This window comes from Nomascus leucogenys, chromosome 11 (assembly GCF_006542625.1).
Source record: "Nomascus leucogenys isolate Asia chromosome 11, Asia_NLE_v1, whole genome shotgun sequence".
NCBI lineage: Eukaryota > Metazoa > Chordata > Mammalia > Primates > Hylobatidae > Nomascus > Nomascus leucogenys.
Genome location: NC_044391.1, coordinates 64,238,111 through 64,263,480, shown reverse-complemented (window position 1 = coordinate 64,263,480; position 25,370 = coordinate 64,238,111). Strand labels below are relative to the sequence as shown.

Here is a 25,370-nt window from a genome sequence, read left to right as displayed (position 1 = left end):
TCTTTCCTACATGTTGACTTTAGATAGCCTGATGACTGTAAGCCTTGGTAATATCCTTTTTGCAATGATTTTCTCAGGAGTTCTTTGAGCTTCTGAATGTCTGAATGTATCTGCATGTCTAAATCTCTAGCAAGGCCAGAGAAAGTTTTCCTCAGTTATTCCCTCAAATGGATTTTACAAACTTTTTGATTTTTCTTCTGCCTTAGGAACATCTATAATTCCTAAGTTTGGCCATTTTACATAATCTCATATTTCTTGGAGGCTTCGTTCATTTCTTTTCATTCTTTTTTAAAAAATTTGTCGGATTGGGTTAATTTGAAAGTCTTGTCTTTGAGCTCTGAAATTATCTTTTCTAGTCTGTTGTTAGACTCCTTCTAGTCTATTGTTAAAATTTGCACTGCACTTTCTAGTTTCCTAAATGTGTCTTTCATTTCCACAAGTTCTGATTGTTTTTTTATTTAAAATATCTCTTTAGAGCATTTTTAATTTATATCCTGAATTTTTTAAAAATCCTATTTGTTTTTCACCTTTCTATTGTATCCCCTTGAGTTACTTAATAATCAACCTTTTGGATTCCTTATCTGGTATTTCAAAGATTTCATTTTGGCTTACACCCACTTCTGGAGAGTTAGTATAATCTTTTGGAGATGTCACAGAACCCTGTTTTTGATATTGCCAGAATTATTTTTCTGATTCCTTCTCATTTTGGTAGACTATTTCTTCTGATTATTTTTGTCTTTATTTTTTATTCAACTGGGTTTTTTTAGAATTTCATTTTTCCCCCTTGAGGATGTGCCTTTAATGTTTATAGTTTATTGTCACCTAGCTTTGGTTCTGGGTGCTTTCAGTGGTGGACTCAGTATGAGTTCCTCAGTTACAGAAAATCTTCATGCAATGGGTATCTCAGATGCTGGTTGTCGTAGTGATCTGGTGGGTCTATGAGTTCACTGTCTCCTGTGTGGCTGGAATGGAAGAGGTCTCATGACACTTATCTTGTTGCCCCATGGTGTGCACTTTAAAAAGTGTTTTATCCCAATTACTTTATTCACGGGATTGAATAGTTCATGCTTCAGGCCAGTAAGTGGTACCCATGGGTAAAAACTGGCTGCGGCTAAAGCAGGTGAATAAATGCAATACCCCAGTGTTGGGCAGACATCTCAGCCTTGACACAGCAGGCTGGGGAAGCTGCACTGAGGACTTTTCAAGGGGAAGAGAAGGAGCCACCATGACTCTCCTTCCAAGCCAGCAGGGAAGTGATCCACCACCCAGTCACATTCCTGACCCAATGTTCTGGTTATTCAGATCAGACAAACACCTCATTTCATTTTTAGGAATGCTAATGTTCCATTTAGAGAGGGGTTGTGACTCCACCTCTTGTGCAAGCCTGGACCTGGAGGGTGCTCCTCCAGTGGGGATGTTGTCACCCTGAAGTACTCCAGAAATGCTGTCTACAGGTGGTGAGAGGGAGAAGTCCCTTTCTCTAAGACCCTTCATGGGCACCAGGGCTGCCTACCTCTTGGGGTAGAGCTCCCCAGTGAGCTCAGTACTGTACCTATGCCTCTGCTGAAACTCCCCATAGGTGGAAAATTCAGGGACTCATGGCCTCCAGTCTGGTTTCTTTTGTCCCACAGGGTGCTTCCTTAATATGGTACACTCCCCTTCCCCCTAGAATTAGCAGTCCCTGAAAGCCAGGCTACCGTGAATCCTGCTGCTTCTTTGGGTCTAGCTGCCCAGTGAGACTGCCACACCCTAGGTTGGTGCTGGGGAGTGTCTGCAAGGGATCCAGAGATGTGACCTGTCCTCTAGTTTTCCAGTAGCAGGTACCAGTACCAGCTCTGATGGAGGTGGAAGAGGAGTGATGTAGACTCTGAGATTTCTTTCATTATAAGTAGCCTTAGTGTGTTGGCTTTCTCAAATGTCAGCTGTAGTAGTGATATACTGGCTCATGGACAGACTCAAGATCTCCTGGATAGCCAGGGTAATGCAGGCAGTGGTGACAGCTGAGGTTGTGCAAAGGTTTTCTCCTTCCTGAGCCAGGAAGGAGACACAATCTGTTATCTGACCTACAGATGTTGTAACTGGCTGTTCAGTTGCACACAAGCCAGGAGACGGTGCTTTCAAAAGTACACCAGTTATGGTGGTAGCAGTGGAATTTGTGCTTGCCTTATGTTACCCAGGGGAGGTACTCTGATGTCTCAGGCAATGGGTGGAGCCATGGAACCCCCAAATGTCCTTGTCTTTTGTGTTACGCTACCAGGGCAGGTGGAGGGGCAAAGCTAGGTTGGGGATGGGTCAGGCAAGTCTGTGCTCTGGCTCCTCACATGTAGGCACAAGCAGCAGCCCCAGTGGGAAGCAGAAGGCAGTTCCCTGGCTGCTGGAGTAATGTTCCAGGGAGGAGCACAGCTGCCTCTGCTACACAAAAGAATCTACACTGGGAGGTGGCAGTAAGCCCCACTCAGCTCCCACACTCTTGCAAGGCAGGTCTTACACCCACAGTGATCTGCTAATAGCAGCTAACTGGGTTTCAGGCAGCTTGTTTCAGAACTCGAAACTTCTCCAGACTATAAGCCTTCCCTATGGAGATGGAGTGACTTTCAGGCCACACCCTTTCCTGTCTGCCCATGAAGCAAAAGTGTCCAGCTCCTGCCCCGTGGTGACAACACACTTCAGGCTCGCTCCTCGGGTCTGGCCAACGAGGTTCGTTCCTACTTGAGATTATATTGCAAACCTCATTTGGGAGCTTCTCTCAACCTGTGACCACTGCCTGAATTAGCTGGCCAACTTTTGCAAGGTTCCTTGTGAGAAAGGATCAGAAATGGCTTTCTTCCATCCCTGCTGGAGACTGGGAGTACACACTGATGCCGCTCCTTCTCGTATATTCCCCACTGCTCACTAAATCAGCTGCAGCATTGGGTAGGATTAACGCCTTCTCCCCATGGCCTGGATTTCCTGGCTCCCCAGTGGGAGTGCATGTCACGGTGGCAGGCTCTCCCCAATTCACACTTGAGAGGCTCCATTTTCTGTCTGGTTCATGATGTAGGCTGTTTCCCATTGCTTACTTCAAAGGGTCTGCGGTTTCTTTCCATTTTTCAGTTAAGTTCCTGTGTTGCTCCTTGGAAAAAAGTTCACAGTGTGAGTTCCACACACTATTTTGTCTTTCCAGGTGGGAGAGGCATGCCAAAAATACCTCCAGTTAGCCATCTTGCAGAAAAAAAATAAAACAAAAAAATGACTTTTATTTTCTATTGTTTAAGTACATGTTTTATGATGCTGGTCCATAGAAATGAAACAGATTATTTGGCTTGTTGATTTTTAAATGTAGCCACCTGATTCATCACTTTAATTAATTCTCATAATTTCACTTGTAGATTCTTTTTGATTGTTATGTGGGAATAATTATATTTGTGAATTATGGCAATATATTTCCTCTTCTTTAATCCTTATAACTTTTCTTGTCTTACTGCAAGATAAAAACCTCTTGTAGAACGATGAAGAGACGTTTCTGGATTTTAAAAGGAATACTTTAAAGTTGCACCATTAAGAAAAATATTTGCTGTAGGTTCTTAGCAGATAAATTTATTATCCTTGTTTTCTGAGTCTTTTAAAAAATAATATATGGAGTGAACCTGGGAGGCGGAGCTTGCAGTGAGCCGAGATCGTGCCACTGCACTCCAGTCTGGGCGACAGAGCAAGACTCCGTCTCAAAAAAAAAAAAAAAAGATATATGTTTCATTTTCTGAAGTGTTTTTTTCTGCAGATAGTGAAATGATCATATGGTTATTTCATCTTAACCCATTTAGGCCTAGTGTTCCATTATTGGAACGCTAAGCTTGTGGAAGTTATTTATCTCCTAATGCTCAAGGTCATCACCAAGGTCAGATTTTTCACACACAAAAAATGTGCAACCTCCTGTATAAATGGGTTAATCTGGTGAATTCCATAGATTTTTAAAATTAATATTATTTTTAGTTGACAAATCATAATTATATACATTTTTTTGGAGTAAAATGTAGTGTTTTGATATATGTGCACAATGTGGAATGATTAAATCAAGCTAATTAACATACCTATTATCTTATTCTTTGTTTTGGTGAGACATCTGAAACATAGTTTCTTAGTTATTATAAAACATTATTATAACTGTAGTCACCCTCCTGTGCAATAGATCTCAAAAACGTATTTCTCCTGTCTAACTGTCCTCCTGTCTAACTGAAACTATGTACCCTTTGACTGAGAACTTCCCCATTCCCTAACTCTAATATCTGCCCACACTCCCTCAGCATCTGGAAACCACCATTCTCCTCTCTACTTATCACAGTTCGACTTTTTTAGATTCCATGTAAATGAGATCATGTGATATCTGTCTTTCTATGCCTGGCTTATTTCACTGAGCATAATGTCCTACAGATTCATCCATGCTGTTGCAAATGACAGAATGTTCTTCTTTTTTAAAGGCTGAATTGTGTTCCATTATGTATATATACCACATTTTCTTTATCTACTTATGCATTGATGTATACTTATGTTGTATACGGTAAAGTAAATTACTACAGCCATTATGGAAAATAGTATGAAGATTTCTCAAAAAGCTGAAAATAGAACCACCATATGATATAGCAATCCCACTCCTGGGTATATATCGAAAGGAATTGAAATCAGTATGATGAAGAAACATTTGCATTTCCATGTTTATTGCAGCATAGATTTTTCTAATGGTAAACCAACCTTGAGCAAGACTTTTCCTTCTTTACCCCCCACACACTGCTAGATTCCACTTGCTAATTTCATGCATACATTTTCAGGAGTGAAGATGGCCTGTAATTTTCCTTTCTTTTAGTTTAGTTTTCTCATTTTGATTATAAGGTTTCATTCACCTTATAAAATGAGTTAAGGTGTATTATTTTTTCCCCAAGTCTAGAAGATTTTATGTGCTATTGGAATGATACATCCTTTCAACATTTGAACAGTTGATAGGCCTCATTTGCTTTTACTTGCCATCATATTTACTTTGCGGAAGGTTAACCATTTATGGAGTTTCTCCAGTGGAAATCAGATTTTATTTATGTCTTCTTAAATATATTTGAAAAGTTATTCTTTCTAGATATTTGACTATTTCTTTTACTAGTAACATTTATTAGCTTAAATGATTTTCATAGCATTTTCTTATCGTTTTAAGCTTTCTCCCTCTAGTTGTGTCTCAATTTATTTCTGATATTGTTTGTGCCTCTCTTTTTAAATAGATCAATTCACTGAAATATTGTTTATTTCATTTGTCTTTTTAATGAACCAACTATTTGCTTTTTGTGTCTTATTTTTATTTCATGAATGTCTGCTCTTTGTTGTCTTTCTGTTTTTCAATTTACTCCTGCTGTTCTATTTGTAAGTTGATTGCTTAACTGATTAATGTCCAGGATTTCTTCTTTTCTAATTTTATTATTTAAGACTATCAATTTACTTCAAGGTATCACTTTTTTGTGCCCCATAAGTTTTTATTGGTATTTTCCATGTCATTAAAAATTCTAAATATATGTAAATCATATTTAAATTCCATCATGATTTATTTGCTGCTTCATGAATTATATAAAAATGCATTTAAATATTTATGAATGTGTGGAGACTTGTTATTTTTATTTATTGACTTACAATTTAAGTTTATTGTAGTTAGAGAATGTGATCTATTGATATTCTTTGAAATCTTGATATTTCCTTTATGATTTATTATGTAGCCAATTTAAGAAAATACTCCATGTATGCTTAAAAAGAATGTATATCTCTGAGTTCTGTATTTGTCTATTAAATCAAATTTGCTAATTGTGTAGTTCAAATCAACTATTTATTTACTAATTACATTACTAATTGAAACATGAAGCATATCTCTATCACTTTCTTCACATAATATTACAATTAGTTACCTCATCTAGCTTAAGGCTAACTTATTAGATACATAGTTTAGTGAATAGAACCTTTCACAACTATGTAGTGACTCTTTATCTCTGATAATGCTTTTTAAAGAAAAAATAGAGTTGGTGTGTCACAGCTGTTGTCACTCACAATAAATGTATGGGTTCTTTCCACATCAACAACCAGTTCTTCAACTCTCCAGACACTAAATACTCTGCAATTCAATTCATTTCTGACACTTAACTACCCTGAGTTTGTGTCAGACTCCACAGGTTTAAGTGCTCAGTCCTATAAAACCGTCCTTACTTCAGGCACCAGTTGCAAGTATTAGGTGCCCAGGGTACCTACACATCTGTCTGAGTTTGCTGCAAAGTCAGGGATTCTCACAACCCACTCTTTCTGATTCAATAATTTACTAAAATAACTCATAGGTTTCAGTTTTTTCCTGATTTAACAGGCAAATACTCTTATTTTCGAAATATATTTTTCTAGTTACCAATTCTAGGTTGACAGTTATTTTCTCTCAATATTTTGAATATATGATTGTGTTGTGCCTGCCTTTTGCTATTGAGAAATCTTTAGTGGGTTTAGTTGTAGATTTTTTGGTGATTTGTCTTTTATAAGATCCTCTCTTTGTCTTGAATATAAAGCAGTTTCATTAAAACTTCATCCTAATATAGATATGTTTCTTTTTATTTATCCTGCTTGGGCTATGTCATGAGTCCTATATCTACTGTTTATCTTCCGGCAATTTTGGAAAATTTTCATTTTTTTTCTTTCAAATTTTATCCTATTATTTTGTCTGTTTTCACCGTGGGATTCTACTACATCCGTATTAGATCTTCTCATTCTGTTTTCTATGCTTTCATTTCTTTTTCTCTTCATGCCTCATTCAAGCAGCTCTGATTTCCATTTTAATAATATAAGTTAGTATATTTGGCTCTCTCCTTAGCTATGTCTAATCTGGTATTTCACCCATCCTTCACATTTTACATTTTAAAATATATATATTTTTCAATGTAAAAGATACTGCTTAGTTCTTATTAAAAATCTACCTGTTAATTTTGTTTACATTTAAAAAATATTTGTTCATGTTTTTAATTGAATTTCATTTTCTTAAACATCTTATGTGGAATAATTTTATATTATGTATCTGAAAATTCATATATCTGAAATACTTCATAGCCATACATCTTATTTCTGCTTTTCCATATGTTCTCTTATTTATTTGTTTGTCTGATGGTCTTTGATTCTGAGCTTATATTTATTTAATATTAAGCCATGGGGTTGAAAAATTGCTAGCTCAAAAAGTGTATGCTTTTTTCCAGAGATTTTTATTTCTTGTTGGAATCCAAAGGGAGTTCATAACTTGAGTCCCTGGCTTAATGAAGAAAACTCAACATCCACATGCACCTTGAAGCTTCCTCTAGCAAGCTCTTACTCTTTGGATCATATTTTATCAGTATTTGCCCTCAGAATAGCATCTATCGTTATTATTCATTGCTTACCACTTAGAATTTGAAAAGTATGAATGTGTGTGTATGTGTGTACATATGCCTGCATGCTTGTGTATTGACAGAGAGAGAGAGAGAAAGAAAGAGAGAAAGAAGAGAGAGAGAGAGTGCATATGTGTGCTAAATTACTGAGGTTTGGACTTGATAGTCCTCACTAGTCATGTGAGCTAGGCATTCACTGAAACCTAGTTTTTATTAAATATCTAGTTTCTTTATGTTAAGGGGTTCTTTGGAAATGCCAGTCTTCCACACTTGTAGAAATAGGCACTTGTTGCTCCAATTTTTACAACAGACTGAATTTCTTCCTCCCTACAAACTATTCTCTGGGTTTGTTAAGAGTATTTTATGAGATCACTTAACAAGAATCTATTGAATATATTTCTTGCATTATCTATACCCTGTTGTCCCATCTTTAAACTTAAGTAGTATGAACTTTTACTGAGTATCTGTCATTTCTTACTATTTTTTTAGTGATTGAATGCTAGACATTCTGGACTATTCCTATAGAAATGGTTGGTCTTCTAGTCCCCAGTTGTGGTTTTATAGCTTTCTGCCACTCCTGTATACGTAAATCATAATGACATTTAGAAACGTATAATATGATGAGGAAAGCATTATTATCCCTTAAGTCAAGAGTAATGATGATAATGACAGTTAAGGTATTTGAATGCTTCCTATGAGGTACTATATTAGAACAACTGTTATTCTAATTTTATAGATGAGGATGAATAATTTGCACAAGACCACACAGCTTATATTAATGCAAATATTAATATTTTATTTTCTCATCTGAAATATGTGAAAATACCAAACTAAGGAGAGTTCTTAATGATAAACACAAAATGTTGGTAGTAATTACTAGATTTTCTGTTATATCTCCATTTACGTTTATTGTTGCCTCAGTCCCTGACCACGTTTTGCAAAATACGTTGCAGAGTGATTTTCATTCTTCAGGATGGCTAGATTGGGTGGCTGTATGCAGCTTCTTGTATTTCCAAACACAGGGAACCTGTATCAAGCTTGGGCCCATGATGCCTTATTCTATCTTTAGACTTTTAGAGAACCCAGAATTAGCTTGAATGAGTCTAGACACAAACCGTCAACCAGCAGCATGTTTCCATAATATTAACCACTTACTTTGAGTTTTGTAGGTGTTGCCTGCTTATGGGAATATTTGAGCTTGGTCTCTAATCATATTTGATACATATTTTTACAAATATCTTATGTGACTAAAATGTTCAGTTTAAAATGTATATACCTTTAAGCATGAAACATAAAGTTTGGTTGGTAATGGACTCAATAATGTGTTCCAAATATCTGCACAGCGCTAAAAATGAAAATATTGGAATTGTGCAATTTGGCAAATTGAAAACACTAATAAATCCTACTGTAGTATGTCCATGAAAGAAATGTGTTTCCCTTAAACTTATCTTGACAAAAGAGAAACATATAATAAGATGATGATTCACTAAAAAACTGAACATGCAAGCATGAATTGTAGAATCTTAAGGAAGCCAGTAATTCCCTCACACTCTACAGAGGAAATAATTTCTCTACAGAGAAATAATTTTTTTGTTCTTTTTAATTTTTTTCCTTGCTTGATTTCTGGAGGGACCTTGCTGAAGCAAGACCTTTTGATGGTGTGGTCAGAAAGAGAGCAAATCTTTCCTTTTTATTAAAAAGTATTGGCTAATGAACTTCTTCATCTTTTGACTTTTTCCCAGCTTATTTGGATTCCTCAGTTTAGCTTCCATTTCTCTTAAAGCACAACAAAAACATTCTAGTTGTTAGGACATCTACCTTAAATGCTAAGAAGATGTTCAAGTTTTTAACTCCTAAGAATAAAAGATGACATAGCAGGGAAGAGCTAAGCTAGGAGCTAATGAAGTCTGTTTATTCTATATTAAGACATTTCTAAATGCAAAAGCTTTACAGTAAGAAACTGATTATCTATGAAAAAATCTTTTTTTTTTGTGAAAGGAAGAGTTCTAGGAAAGCAGATACATTTACAACCAAATTGAAGGATAATAATAGCAAAATCATAGGATTATGTTAAGCTAAAAAATAAGTAAATGAAAAACTAACATGATTGGTGATGAAATATGGATTGTTGTGATGAATATTTATTTTGAGTTTCTTATCCTATATTATTTTTAGAGGACTGCATATACGATAATTATTGCTGTCTTTGGTGTCCAGCCAGTTCATACCTTCATCTTTCAACAGCACATTTGAGTTACATGTTATTCTTTATATAGAACTAAATAGATCCTGATTTGCAGTACATTTCCTATCGCGGAAATGTTACAAAATTTTTCAGTGACTGCAGTAATTCTTATATTATAAACTCGTTTTATTTTATTTAACATATATTAAATGCCAGACACTATTCTGACCACTTAACGTATTTTTTACTCATATCATGTGATAACTGAATATTTGTATACTGCTTTAAACCTTAAAAAAGTAAAGAAACTTCATAGATTTGTAGAGTTCTGTGCCATTTTTTCTCTTATTAGCTTTTCTGTTACCAATCAACACATTTAATCTCTTTCCTGCTACCCACGCTAATGTGTTAAAACACTTCATACTTCCTGCAAATATTCTTTTCTTTTTAAACAAATTTAAAAAGTATTTTAAAAAGTTGTTTGCTCACTCTACATTTTGGATTATTTACTTCAGTAGATTCCCAAAATTTGCAAAGATGATTTCAACTGCAGATAAATCATTCCATTCTCTTTTTTTCACCTTTTAAAACGTTTATTCAATATTAACAGCCAATTCTGCATTCTTTTCTAAGTAATAACGTCAATGGTTAAATGCTTCAAAATTAAATTCTTTATGATTTTGGTAGTGTTTTCCATTTTGATGAAATACAAATGTGAAATTTTTCAGGTTTATCATACTTAGGTACCATATGTGATCCTTTACAAAGCTGCTTTATTAATGAAGAAAAAGGACTCATTTCTGCTTTTACTATAGCCCATGAGCTTGGGCACACGTAAGTACCTTCTGTCACCTCCTTAATGTGCATTCTATTTATCTTTGCACAGAATGCTTGAAATTCTATCTTCAGTTGAGTAATTAGTACCTTTGTTTCTTCATAAAATGTTATTAGTGTAATTTTCTTCCCTGAAATGCTAACTCTGGCTCTTTTGTGATCTATGTTAGGTCAGACAGGCTGCACAGATCAACAGACTAAGCAAAGAACTAGAACTTGGGAATTCTTTTATTTCCTTTACTGTATTGGATACATGACAAGCACTTCTGGCCTCTGTCTCTTGTTATCCTATATATGACCAGGTACTGTCCTCTACCATTTTATGGGAGGGCCTGCATGGGCTCCTGGTTCTGGGGGACTCCCCCAAATATTTGTAATACCAACTCATTTCTTGCTCTCAGTAATGTGCCCCAACAGAGGATATTGCCCATGGGAATTTCTTAGTTACTAAAAGATTTTTTTTTAAGTAGTCACTTTTTCCATAGTCGCTCATAAAAATTTGGGATTCTCTTACCTTTTCCTGCATTACTGAAAAATATGCTGGGGTTCTATGTTGTAAGAATAGAGGCCGTGATTTCTCATGATACCCTTGGAGCTCCCATGGAAAATCAGAAACCCCTACAAATGCATCCTCTGAAAAAAGATTCTAAATGTATCCCTCAGAACTCCTGGTGTTTCTTTGTTATCTGCTAATAAGGACCTGAGTCTAGAGTTGCCTCTGTTAGTTTGACCACATTTAATTTCCTAGTCATGCCTTGAGAAATCATTAGAACATTCAAGGGGAATAATAATTTCGAATGGAGATAATTTTTAGTAAACGATCATCTCTTCAGTTCCCTTTTTGCATGGTTATATCTCATAATCATCAACAAGCTACACACTTTATTTTGTAAGTTGTTTATGAAGTTGGGGGATAGGATGAACAGAATATCTGAGGACAGTAGAAGTATTGCGGCAACATCTGGGTGGCACTATGTGCTGGTTTTCAAGGCTGCTAACCAGTAGAAGACGATTTTTGCAGAGAGTACCATCTTAGATATTTGTTTTCTTCCTGAGAAACTCTTTAGGTGTCTCTAGTATGTGGGTAAGTTGTTTAATTTAAAAAACGGTTTAATTACAAATTTTAGCAGGCAAGGATCTGAATTAAGTGGTTTCAGTGTTCCTTCTAAACTTGAGCTTATACTTGAGTTCCCCCCAAATTGTATAGGATCTGCTGCCAACCTGCTAATTACTTAATAATTAAGTCATGAAGATTTGACTGCCCTCTAGGAATGTTTTTATTATTCTAGTTCTGTTGGGCATCACTTAGGAAGTATGGACCTAAAATAGTATTTAGGGTCTTTCATATAAAATAGATGGATACTGTAGAATGATGAGAATTGGCGATTCACGAAGTTCTTGTGATATTGTAGCCATAGTCAATGGTCTAGAATTTAGTGTGGTATTACCTTTACCTAATCTCTATCCACACACATCTCTATCCACAACATGGGATATCCATGTCGAATCTGCAGGCACTTTTATGCCAATGCTGTGGTCCATATTGTGATGAGGTGCAACAGAGTCCAAATATTTTGATTGTGTAGATTCAGATGCCATATCACCAGCCTATAATATTTCTCAGTCATCAGGTACTTCTAAACATGAACATTGTAAGGCCTTATGGATAGATGGAGTTCAAATTATGATATAACCAGATTTATCTATATTTTGTATTGTATTATAATGCGACTATAAAGGATCTGTTACTAATATTGTATGCATCTTTTGATATTCCCTTTAAGTGTTTATTTTTATTTTTAGACTTGGTGTTCAACATGATGATAGTCCTAGATGTAAAGAAATGAAAGTTACACAGTATCATGTAATGGCCCCTGCTTTAAGTTTCCACATGAGTCCTTGGAGCTGGTCAAACTGTAGTCGGAAATGTATTACTGAATTCCTAGAGTAAGTAAATTTATGTTAAATAATTGAACATGTATTCGACTGTAAGATTTGAAATTGATATTTTTAAAGGTGGTTCAACTTCTGTTTAGCTCTTTCTTGTTTAAATTTGTTTATTTTCACTGTACAAATGGATGTTTAAGAACAAGAAGAGTTGTGTGTGTGTGTATACATATGTGTGTATATATATACACATATATATAATTTCACTCTTTAAAATAAATATTTTTATTGTAGTTTAGACCTAGCTATTATTTTTTTATTCTGGATTCTTTCTTGTGATGAAAACTATGTTTGATGGGAGATTTAATGGGAATTCCAGTTTCCTTATGTGTTTTTGAATTTTTTCGAAGTGACTAGGTAATATTTTGAGAGAAATTTGAGTGGCTCAAGTTTGAGGTGCCCCTGAAGGACAGAGAATAGCTAAAGTCAAACTATGAATTATTCTGATAGTTCTCTATCAGCCACAGAGATGCCAAGTCTCTAACTTTACATATTCTTTCAGGAGCTCTTTCTAGCTCTGAAGAGAGGTAGTAGATCCAGGTTTTTCTTGTCTCATTTCTCCACCTTCTTCATGTTTCTCTGCTTCCCAATTTCTTTTATCCAAATGGTGTTTCTTTCTGAGTCACTGAAACTTTTCCAAAAGTCAAGCCTGAGCTCCTTCCCAATAATCTTTTTGTATAAATGTAACACTACTTCACTTCTTCTACAGATGTATTCTAAATCATCAATTTAATTATCATCAGTTATTTTCTAATTCCCTCTCTCTTTATGAAACCTATGGGAACAAATAAAATCATGCTTTGGAATATATATTTATAAATATATCCTCAAATTATAACCAACAGTGATAATACATACTTCTATGGGAGCTTGACTTAAAATCACAACTTAACACTCGCTGATCTGTACAGAATTGTATACAGCTTTGTTCAGTGGTTAAAAATACTGATGTGACATGTAAAAATACCAATGGTGCATTTTTCTTTTTAGAAGGGGTAATATTTTGATTTTCTTCAAAGGAAATTTTTAAGGTTACATGTTCATTTAATTGGAAAATTTATAGTTTTCCTTTTAGCCAGTAAAATTTTTCAAAAAAGATTTATTTTAATTATTGCAGTGGGACAAATTGTTGCTCTTAGCCCAATTGGAATAGCTGTATATTTCCACAGAGTTTTCTGCATACTGGACATTGCACAGTAAATTAGGAGTCATATATATATTTCTCATGCTTTTTCCTAAGTCATTCAAACATGTCATGTATTCTGATAGCATGTTAAAAGATATTACCACTCTCAATTTACATATGAGGAGACTGTGGTTCAGGGAGATAGGGAGATTAAAAAATTTGTCCACGGCCATGCATCTTGGGAATTGATGGGAACCAAAATGTAAGCTCCCAAAGTCAGTGATCTTGACTCTGCTATACTCCCACCTTGAAGGACCTCTTGAGGTGGAGACATCATAAAACTTTTTGAAGCTTCTTTGTTGTTGTTGTTGTTGTTTAGGACTAGAAATATACTTTCTCAAGTGATTTTAAAACTTATTTTTCTAACATTTTAACAGTTAGTCATTACACTTGAGGCATTACTATTGGATAGCAAAGTAGACCAAAAGTGTGATATGGATGTATGTTTCAAAAATAATATTCTGATGAATTTGTGTTTATTGCTTATCATTTTTTAAAATTGTCACCTTCAAGGTGGTTGTGGGGATCAAGTGCAAACATGCATATTAAAGATCCTTTGTAAACTGTGAGGTCATCCTTATGTGTACGAACATTGCTATCCTGATATTGATGTGAGTTGGTTTTTAAAGTTATGAATAAATACTGATATTCTCTTTGAAAGTAAAGAACTACAAAAAATGTGATAAAGAATCATACTGGAATGCATCCATGTGTATTCACAATATTTTATTTTCTGTCACTGGTACAGTATTGGTTATGGGGAATGTCTTCTTGACAAACCAGATGAAGAAATATATAATCTGCCTTCAGAACTTCCTGGATCACAATACGATGGAAACAAGCAGTGTGAGCTTGCATTTGGTCCTGGGTCACAAATGTGTCCCCATATAGTAAGAAAAGAAAATTCCTTTATTTTGCTCGAAAACTTCCATAAAGTTATACTTAGAATATGTTTCAAAATGTGTTTATTCTCTTGAACTAAATATAGCCTTTAAGTCTGATAATTTAGTATTTATCAAAAAGAGGTTAAGAAAAGGAAAATTAAAACTTATTGACTACTTATTATGTGTCAGGTGCTGTTTTGGATACTTAAAAATTATCTTTGTTAACTCTCAAATTCCTATGAAGTATTCTCATTTAGAAAATAGGGAAGTTATATAATTTGAAAATAAAATCATTGAAATATTCATTTTCAAATGATATTATAGGTGTTTTGAATCTGAATTGTTTTCAAGGCACCAGGAATCTAACTAATAGAGTATATTTTCCTTTACATATATTTGAATTCAAAAGAATTAAATTTGGGGCATATTGTTTAGTTTTCATTGAGCTATTATTTTATAATATTTTGAGGATTTTTCATAGATGAGATACTTTTGTCATTGAAATAGTTGATCCCAACACTTTTATTAGATTTATAATTATGATTTTCTTTTATATGGGGGTAAATTTAGGATTTGTTTGGTGAATCCATGCTTTACTTTTCCATGTAGAGTCCTCATTCAGTTTTCCTTATTCCCTATGTATTGTTGCCTGATTGCTTCCCTCCCTACTAGGTTGTGAGGATCACTGGACCAAGAATGTAGACTTAGTCATTAAAATTAATATCTATATATATTCCTAGGGTACAGTTTAGGATTTGTCACACAGTACATGCCACAAAATAAATGCTTATTGAATGTTGAATGAATGAATTAATTAGAGAATGGAGGACAGGCAAAGCTCATTTCACACAGTGACTATTCTTCCTAAAACCTTAAATTTCAATAAGCCTTTAAACATTCACTGTGAAGTGGGGAAGATTTACCTTAAAATATCATTGTAAAAGATACATTTCTTTCCAATCTGATTTAGACACTAAATAAACTTTGAATTTAAATTCAGAAAAAGAAAGGAATTATATTGGGTATAGCTCGTATGACCCTCTGTGGACTTTTGTTTCTTTCGAAAACTTCAGAGCCCTTTGTTCAAAAGTTGAAAGTATGCATTGTATTCACAAAATAGGAAATTTCAGTATACATTATACATTATTTCAATGCAGATTATTCATACATTCCACCATTGTATCAAAAGCGGCTTTTGGCAAATTCTTATGAATAACATTTAACAATAAAAAGTTCTTTATAAAGATACCTTGTAAAGAGAGAAAACTATCTCAAATAATTTTGAAAATTTCCACTTCAATTTATAACTCCTATTCAATGTATGAATAAAGTTTTTCTAAAAAAGTTTTAAAGAAAATGTCACAATTTTATGTATTTAGCAGAAAATTAATGACTAGAACTTAGTTAAAAAATTTGCTGATTAGTTTCAGCTTATACCATAGAACCAGGAAACTGGTCAATTTATAAACCAATGTGTAATGCTGAATTGAACCAGTGTTGTGGTGTTATCCTTACACTGGCTTGCCTGCCTTTTGTTACTCAGGAGAATATATGCATGAATCTGTGGTGCACAAGTGCAGAAAAGCTTCACAAAGGCTGTTTCACTCAACACGTGCCACCAGCAGATGGAACAGACTGCGGTCCTGGAATGGTAGGTTTTCTTGAAGGGTGAGTCTTGTATGAAGATATTATCCAAGGATGTGATTGCTCTGCATTTTAGCACTCTGTTATTTGCTGTCAACTTTTCTTCAGCTAGTTGAATTAATGTTATTGTCATGTTTGTTTGATATAGTACATTGTCGATGAATTAAATCTTTAATTTTACCCTATTTCTAAGCTATGGCAGATGAATATTAAAGTTTTGTATAGTTAGCATATAAATAATTACATGGATATATAGTTATCTATGTATATTGTAACATTATTATTAAAATTGAGGACAGATATAACAGTCCTAATATTTTGGCAAATTCTCCAAATTCAGGGATGTTTCCATTCATTCGTTTTCTCCCTTAAAATTCAGTTAATACAACTGAAAGTTTTAAGTGGCTTCTTTAGACCTTTATTGTTTCTAAGTGTATCAAGATACATTATACTGCTAAAATCAACCACCTACCATGCTAGGTCTTTATTATTCCATCAGTCATGAACTTATCTAAAGCCATCAACATGATGTTGAATGATAACGCTCACCATGATAATGAAAAGTGTCTTGTGAGAGGATGAAGTCAGAGGGTACTTTGTGATCCAGGATGGCCTCAGTGGCCAGTGTTGACTACATTAAGTGTTTAGTCTGTCAGCATCTCTGAGCTCCCTCAGTGTAAAAGGAACACTTCCTTGGCAATGGATTGGCTAATTCTGCCTCTTTGTTACCTTCACATTAGCCAAAAAAGATAAACTTCTTAAAAATAAGGTCAGTTCAGTAGCTGAACTTGTGCCTTTACCACTTCTTGCTTCCTCGATATATTTATACTAGCTATTGCTTTTCTCTTGAATCACGTGCATCAAAAGGTGTGTGTTTCCTATGAATATTGCTCACATCACAAATTAATTGGTTACTAATATTTTATTTGGAACTTCAAGTTTTGTAGCAGCTGAAGTACTCATTGAAATCATCTAACACACTACTAACCTTTTTGTAATTTTAGGACGAAAGTTCTAGTGGGCTTTTTCAGTTCATCTGGCTTTGAATTTTAAAATTTGATCTTTATATAACGTTTCTATTTGGTGGATAAGAGTTATTTAAAGGACTTTACTTTTTTCTCGGTTCCTGTGACTAGTATTAGTAGATAGCTTTTTGAGTAAAAGGTGGCATTTGTGAGAGTGACTACCTGAGGCTCAGCAGAGGAAAAAAAATCTTTCTGAAGTATGAATGCTGGGCTGCTGATATTGGCACATTTGAAGATGTGCTCCAAGATGTTCACCTGATTAAAATCCAGGACTGGTACCTTCCTCTGTTCCTTAGCAACTTTTCAAGTTACTATATGCCATGAACCTTCAGGATTGATTGCCTGTGGCAAAAGCAGTGATTGATATATTTACAAATATTAAGAGATATACTATTTATAGCTAATTTATTAATATTCTAAATCCAGTTAGGGCATAAGCATGATTTTTTGAAATTAAGGTATATATAATGCATAGATCTTAGGTATACAATTTGATGGATTTTAACAAATGTAGATGCACATACAGCCAACATCCCAATAAAAATTAGAACATTTCTATCACTTTAAAAAGTTCAGTTGTGGCTGGGCACGGTGACTCATGCCTGTAATCCCAGCACTTTGGGAGACCGAGGCAGAGGCAGGTGGACCACCTGAGGTCAAGAGTTCAAGACCAGCCGGGCCAACAAGGCAAAACCCCGTCTCTACTAAAAATACAAAAATTAGCCAGGCTTAGTGGCAGGCGCCTGTAATCCCAGCTACTCAGGAGACTGATTCAGTATAATCGCTTGAACCTGGGAGGCGGAGGTTGCAGTGAGCCGAGATTGCGCCTTTGCACTACTGGGGGACAAGAGTGAGACTTCATCTCAAAAAAAAAAAAAAAAAATATATATATATATATATATATATATATATATATAAAAATAAAATTCAGTTGTGCCTCTATCTAGACAACTCTCCTTCCTTCCAGAGAAAACTCCTATTCTGATTTTTATTTCCACAGATTGTTTTTTTTCTGGTTCTTGTAAGTAGAACTATGCAATGTCCTCTTTTTTGAAGGAGTGGAATGGGACAGGCGTCTTTTTGTTCAACATAATATTTTTAAGCTTCATCCATATTATTGTGTGCATTAGCAGTTCATTCCTTTATGCCACAGTATAATTCAGCTATACAGATGTATTATAATTTATCAATTCTCCTGTCAATAGATAATTGAATCATTTCTGGTGTTTGGTTATTATGAGTAAAGCTGCCATGAACATCCCTGTACAAGTCTTCTTGTAGACATACGTTTGTGTTTCTCTTGGCATAGAACTGCTGGATTATAGGGTAAGTGTATGTTTAACATCATAAGACAGTGCCAAACAATTTTCTGAAGTATGTGCACCATTTTAGACTCCCCGCAGCAATGGAGGAAAGTTCCAATTACCCTGTATTTCTTGCCGACTTTTGATACTGTTAGTCTTTTAAAAAAATTTGGCCATTCTCCTAGGTATAAAATGGAATCTCATTGTGGTTTTAACTTGTATTTCCATGATTATTATCAATCTTATGCATTTTTTTCATGTGCTTATTAGCCATTTGAATATTTTCCCAATGAGATGGTAGGATAGGCCTGGATTTATTGAGATTCAAGGCAAATGTGATGAGATGCTAAGATTTACTTTACAGTCAATGCAGATTGAAAGCAAAGGTGGTATTTGGGGTAGCATCATGTGGATTATAATAGGTATAAGTTATCTTTTTAAAATTAATAAAACACAGTGAACCCCTATATATTTAGCTGTATTCAGTATTAAATAAACCTTTTATTGAAGGGACATTTGAAACAAATATTCTATAATTTTGCCTTAACATCCTTCTTTATTCTGCTTATCTTGTGACTATCTAATGAGTCTGTGTGCTGAACACTTTTGGTAGTAAATCAATTTGTGTGAAGCCATGGTGAACCCTTCTGATAATAAGTTAATTTTACTACATGGTGAATAGTATAACATTATAACTTTTTCATGCTCTAGTCTCTCAAATTATTTTTTAAAAAGAGTAAGGATTACTTAAATTTTTTGTTCAAGATGCTAACAAAATGCACATACACATAGTACATTACGATTTTTTTTTCACTTCTAATATGGCTTTCTTATACTGAATGACTTTTTCTAATGGAGAACACAAAGCATTTTTACTGCTATAAGCTTGGCTGTAGGATTCATTCAATCAGCAAAGATTTATCAAGGGCCTATTATGTCAAGCACTATTTTAGGTACACTATTTCTCATTTTCTTCTGTTGCTGTAGGATACATGAGTTAACAAAACAGACAATGTTACTGGGGGTCCTTGCTCCCAGAGCTCCCAAGATGGTGGCAGGCCACTTCCAAAATGGCAGCAGGCCACTTCCAAGATGGCGGCAAGCCTCCTTTTCTCTGACCTGGGGTTCTTGGCCTTACGGATTCCAAGGAATGGAATCTTTGGCCATGCGGTGAGTGTTATAGCTCTGTTAGAAGCCGTGGGTCATGGAAGAGAACCATGGAACCCAGTGACTAGTTTTCAGCCTGATTAGGATGAACCTGGGCACTTAGCCATGCAGGAACAATGGCAAGCCTTTAGCCCTATCAGGAGTGGCAATGGGCGTCTTGCTGGATCAGGAGCACAGCAGACACCCTGTTGGATCTGGAGGGATGGAAGTCAGTGGCAGGTCTGCGATGGCAGCAAACAGCAGTGGTAGACAGCAAGTGAAAGCTCAGCTCGAGCCCTAACAAACATGGACCAGAAGAGTGCAGCTGCGAGATTTAATAGAGTGAAAACAGAGCTCCCATACAAAGGGAGGGGACCCAAAGAGGGTAGCCATTGCAGGCTCGAATGTCTGGGTTTATATCCGAATCATTGTCCCTCCTGCTGTGCTCTCAGGTGATACATGATTGGCTATTTTTTTACCTCCTGTTTTTGCCTAATTAGCATTTTAGTGAGCTCTCTTTACTACCTGATTGGTTGGGTGTGAGCTAAGTTGCAAACCCTGTATTTAAAGGTGGATGCAGTTACCTTCCCAGCTAGGCTTAGGGATTCTTAGTCAGCCTAGGTAGTCCAGCTAGTCCTGTCTCTCAACAAGATCTCTGCCCTCATGTAGCTCAAGTTCTAAAGGGAGACTAGAATATTACAAATAATTAATATAATAGTACCATCAAACCGATTGATTGGTGCCATGGACCAGAAAAATAGAGCAGGAAGCTGATTAGAAGTTTTATGGTAGGAGAGGGTAGATTGCAATTTAAAATATGATGGTCAGGACAGACAGACATTATATGAAGTTACCAAATTAGCTGTCTTAAAGGAGATGAGAGGGTTAGCTATGAGGATATCTGGGGTAAATGAGTTCCCGACAAAGGGAATAGCTGAGCTCCTAAGTCTGGAGTATGCCTGGAGTGTTCAAAGAAGAGCAAGGAGGACATTTTAGCTGGAGTGAAGTGAAGAGAGAAAGAGACTTATAAGGAGTAACTGAAGGAAGATTTCGTAGGGCATTGCAGGTGTGAAAGAAAAATATCTTGGGACTCTTCAAGCTGGGAACGTCTCAGGACAAACCTGCTTCCTATTCTATTCAAGTCATCACTTTGCTCACAGAGATAGATGGATATTCTGATTGCCTCCTTTGGAAATACTTATCAGAAACTCAGAAGAATGCAACCATCTGTCTCTCACCTACCTGTGACCTAGAAGTCCCCAGTGGGGGATGGGGAGGGGCTTGCTTTGAGCTGTCTCCACCTTTCTGGAGAGAACTAATGTACTTCTTATGTATTGACTGATGTCTCATGTCTCCCTAAAATGTATAAAAACAAGCTGTGCCCCGACCACCTTTGTCACATGTCATCAGGACTTCCTGAGGCTATGTCATGGGCATGCCCTCAACCTTGGCAAAATAAACTTTCTAAATTAACTGAGACCTGTCTTAAATTTTGGGGGTTCACACAGGCCATTGTGAGAACTGCATATTTACTCAAGGTAAAATAATGAAGGATTTGAATGGATTCATACCTGATTTGACTTAGTTTAAAAAGAGATCATTCTGGCAACTGTGTTAAGGCTAAACTGTCGGGGACAAGAGTGGAAACAGACATCTACTTAGCTATTTCAGTGATAGCTGATAGGGGTGCTAGTGCTCAAACCAGAGTGGTAGTAGTGAGATAATGAAAGGTCAATTTTTGATATATTTTAAAAGGAACTAGAACATTTATTCTAGCTAATGTATCAGATGTGGAGTGTTCAAAGAGGAAGATGAGAAATGATGACTAGCCTTTTGGCTGAACAACTTAGATCAACTCAGTAAAAGTAGGTTTTGGTTTGGGAAGGCAGGAATTCAGTTTTGGATGTGCTATGCTTGAAATGTTTATTAGACATTCCAGTAAATAGTCATAAGTGAGTAAACATATATATGAGTCTGGAGTTTAGGAGAGAGATCTGGACTAGAAGTAACTGTTAATAGTAAAGAATTAAAAAACCAAGATATGAGCCTAGAGAGACATTCCAACATTAAGTTGTCACAGAGAAGAAGAGAATTTAAGAGAGAGAGCTGGACTAGAAGTGACTGTTAACAGAAAAGAATAAAAAAACTAGATGTGAGCCAGGAGAAACATTCCAACACTAAGTTGTCACAAAGGAAAAAAAAAAAAAAACAGAAGAAAATGAGAACAATTAGTTTTGAAGAAAGGAAGAAAACCAAGTGTGTAGAGCTCTGGAAATGAAGAGGAAAAAAATATGTCAAAGAAGAAGAGTGATTAATTGTGCACACATTGCTGATAAGTCAAGGAAGACAGAGAATGAGAACTGGCTATTGGTGTCCTACACGTTGTTAAATATAGTGAACCCCAAGTTTCTCTTCAAAGAATCAGTATGTCAGTATGTTCAGCTCTCTTATTCTTTGATTCTCCATTTTAAAGTTTAACTTCGTGGTTCTTTTTGCCTCCTTGCCTCTAGTTTCAGTAAACAACTTTCCTGCCATTCCTAATCAGTAGTTCATATCTGTTCCCTTGGTCACCTGCTCTGACCTAAGTCATCATTAGTTACCTGTTCCTAACCATCCTTCCCACCAGACTACTCACCCTGCCACTCTGGCTTGTACTCCTGCTCTTTTTAAAATAGCCAATCAGAATTAGCTTAGACTATGCGGTCCAACCCTAGCCAGTACGGAATGACACAGCAGTAGGGGCTGTCTGTGTCAGGAGTAAGAACTCCTTCCCCTGCCCTGTCCAGGTGTGCTCTCGCCATTGTTCCATCTGTGAGGAGCACCCTTTTTGCAGAAAGGAAAAATTGCCTTGCTGAGAAACTTAAATTTATGTTCTAGTGCTATTTCTTTGTAGCACCGGGGAATGAGCATTTTGCATTTCTAACAATTTGAGCAGATTCATGGAGGAATAGGATATAAAAACCTGGCTGGGGCGGGGTTATGAGAGAATAGACAGGGAGTTAAAGAATGAACATGGCCGACTCTTTCAAGGAGAAGCAGGGCAGTAGCTGGTAAGGGCAGTGAGATCTAACAAAGGTTTTGTTGTTGCTATTGTTTTCTTAAAGTGAGAGAAATAAGAGCGGTGTTTGTATGTTAATGAGAATAATCTAGGGAACTACTTTGCGAATTATCTGTAGTAATAGTCTAGGGAACTACTTTGCAAATTATCTGTAGTAATAGTCTAGGGAACTACTTTGCAAATTATCTGTAGTAAAAGATTGTCTGTTCTTTTTTAAAATTTCTGATTATTTAGAAACATACTTTTGTACAAAGTAATAAAAATTATTGACTAGGAAAATGAAATGGGAAAAAGACATTCAAAATACAAGCCACATTTTTCTATGGGAAACAGTATGGCCATTCCTCACAAAATTATTAATCGAATTATCATATGATCCAGCTATTCTACTTCTGGATATATACCCAAAGAACTGAAAGCAAGATTTCAAAGAGATATTTGTACACTCATTCTCAGAGCAGCATTATTCACAATATCTAAAGGTGAAAGCAGGAGTTTGAGACCATCCTGGCCAACATGGTGAAACCCTGTCTCTACTAAAAATACGAAAATTAGCTGGGTGTGGTGGCGTGCACCTGTAGTCCCAGCTACTCAGGAGGCTGAGGTAGGAGAATCACAAGAACGTGGGAGGCGGAGGTTGCAGTAAGCTGTGATCACGCCACTGCACTCTAGCCTGGGTGAGAGAGCGAGACTCCATCTCAAAAAAAAAAAAAAAAAAAAAAAAAGATGAAAGCAACCCAGTGTCCATTGATGGATGAAAGGATAAATAAAATGTGGTAAATGCATATGTTATGGTTTGAATGTTTGCCCCCTCTCAAACTCATATTGAAATTTAATTGCCAATGTAACAGTATTGGGAGATGGGGCCTGTTTGATAAGACTAGGGCATAATGCCTCTTCCCTCATGGGTGGGTTTAATGCCTTATAAAAGGGCCTTCAGGATTGAGCTGTCTCGGTCCTTCTGCATTGTGCTCTGTGAGGATCCAGCATTCTCTCCCTACAGAGGATGCAGTGTGCAAGGTGCTATCTTGGAAGAAGAGAATGGCCTCATCAGACACCAAACCTGCCAGTACCTTGACCTTAGATTTCCCAGATCTCAGACCTGTGGGAAATGAATTTCTGTTATTTATAAATTATTCAATCTTGGGTATTCTCATATAGCAGCACAAAATGGACTAAGACAACATACAATGGAATATTATTCATTTTTAATAAGAAAATTCTGACACATGGATGAAGCTTGGGTATATTATGCTAAGTGAAATAAGCCAGTCACATGAAGACTAGTACTATATGATTCCAATTATATGAAGTATCTGGAGTAGTCAAATTCATAGAAATGGAAAGTAGAATGGTGGTTACCAGGAGGTAGCAGGGAGGACAAAATGGGAGTTGTCACTTAATGGGTATAGGGCTTCAGTTTTGCAAGATGGAAAAGTTCTGGAGATTGGTTGCACAACAGTGAATATACCTAACACTATTGAACTATATACTTAAATATGGCTAAGATGGTAAATTTTATGTTATGCATGTTTTGCCACAATTAAAAATAAACATAAGCCAATTTTTAAATTATTTACTTAGACATAAAATTTCCCCGTAAAAATCTTACAAAAATTTCTAAATTCTTACTCTCAAGTTGTGTTATCTTCTCTCAGTCTGGTAACTAATTCATAGACTGGCATGAGTGCATGGTCATACTTTGATGAGCTATCACCGAAACGATGATGTAAAAGAGATGAGAGAATTGCTGGAGTGATGTTTGGTGTAGTGAGAAGGGGTGGGATTAAGTGCACAAGCGGAGGGATTGACTTTGTCTGGGATAGTGAATTTTGCATGTGTGCTAACAGGTAGCAAGGCTGAATGTGAGTGCAGATGCTGTTGAATGGGTAGAACAGGTGGTGAGAGACTGTGGGTAGATTCTTCTGTAAGTTTCCATTTTCCTGATGAAAGTAAAGAAACAAGGTTGTCATTTGAGACTTCGGATAGAATAAAGTGGAACGCTTTTAATAAGAGTGGAAGAGTGTATAGATACTTTGAGTAAAAAAATGGAAGGATGGAAATATACCATATTAACCTAGTATTTGGTTTCTTCTATTCAAAAAATACCCCCCATATTCCATTTTACTATTTAGTTTTTCCTTCCTCCCCAATGACACTCTAAATCTTAAAGCCAAGAGAAATATTACACTCCTTTTGTATTCCACAGATCTTACTCAGTAGGTAGGAAATATTCATAAAATCGTTTCAAATGTAATCTGAATTAATAACAGCTAGCTTCAAATTGTTTAGTTTGTTCTATTGATCTTTATGCTGCTATTATAAGTTTTGTGATGTTCTAATTAGAGACATGCATCATTTCTTTTTGTGCTTATTATTTTTATAGCATTGCCGTCGTGGGCTATGTGTAAACAAAGAAATGGAAACACATCCTGTAAATGGTGAATGGGGACCATGGGAACCTTACAGTTCTTGTTCAAGAACATGTGGAGGCGGAATAGAAAGCGCAACCAGGCACTGTAATCATCCTGAGTATGTCTTTTTTATGTCACTATAAATTAAGATTATCTCGAGGCACCAGAAAGTAAACATCAGTTTCACTCACTCCTAAAACTGGAGGTCAGTCCGTAAGTTTCTGAGATTCAGAAAACTTCTGGAACACTTTAAGCCATATTGATTTATATTTTGGTAGATTCAGACATTTAAAAAAAACCCTAAATAGATTAAATTTTATAATCTGAACTGAGATCCATTGTCTTC

General features: G+C 35.8%; 1 protein-coding gene across 1 annotated transcript in view; it reads left to right on the top strand.

Annotated features, from left to right (window-relative positions):
- The window catches only part of ADAMTS20 (ADAM metallopeptidase with thrombospondin type 1 motif 20), a 198,429-nt gene that overhangs the window by 69,246 nt on the left and 103,813 nt on the right, over positions 1-25,370 (top strand). Inside the window, exons 8-12 of the mRNA XM_003252282.2 lie at positions 10,311-10,416; positions 12,220-12,363; positions 14,298-14,439; positions 15,980-16,084; positions 24,997-25,142. Of these exons, the coding sequence (XP_003252330.2) occupies positions 10,311-10,416; positions 12,220-12,363; positions 14,298-14,439; positions 15,980-16,084; positions 24,997-25,142 (643 nt within the window). The remainder of the gene's footprint in view (positions 1-10,310; positions 10,417-12,219; positions 12,364-14,297; positions 14,440-15,979; positions 16,085-24,996; positions 25,143-25,370) is intronic.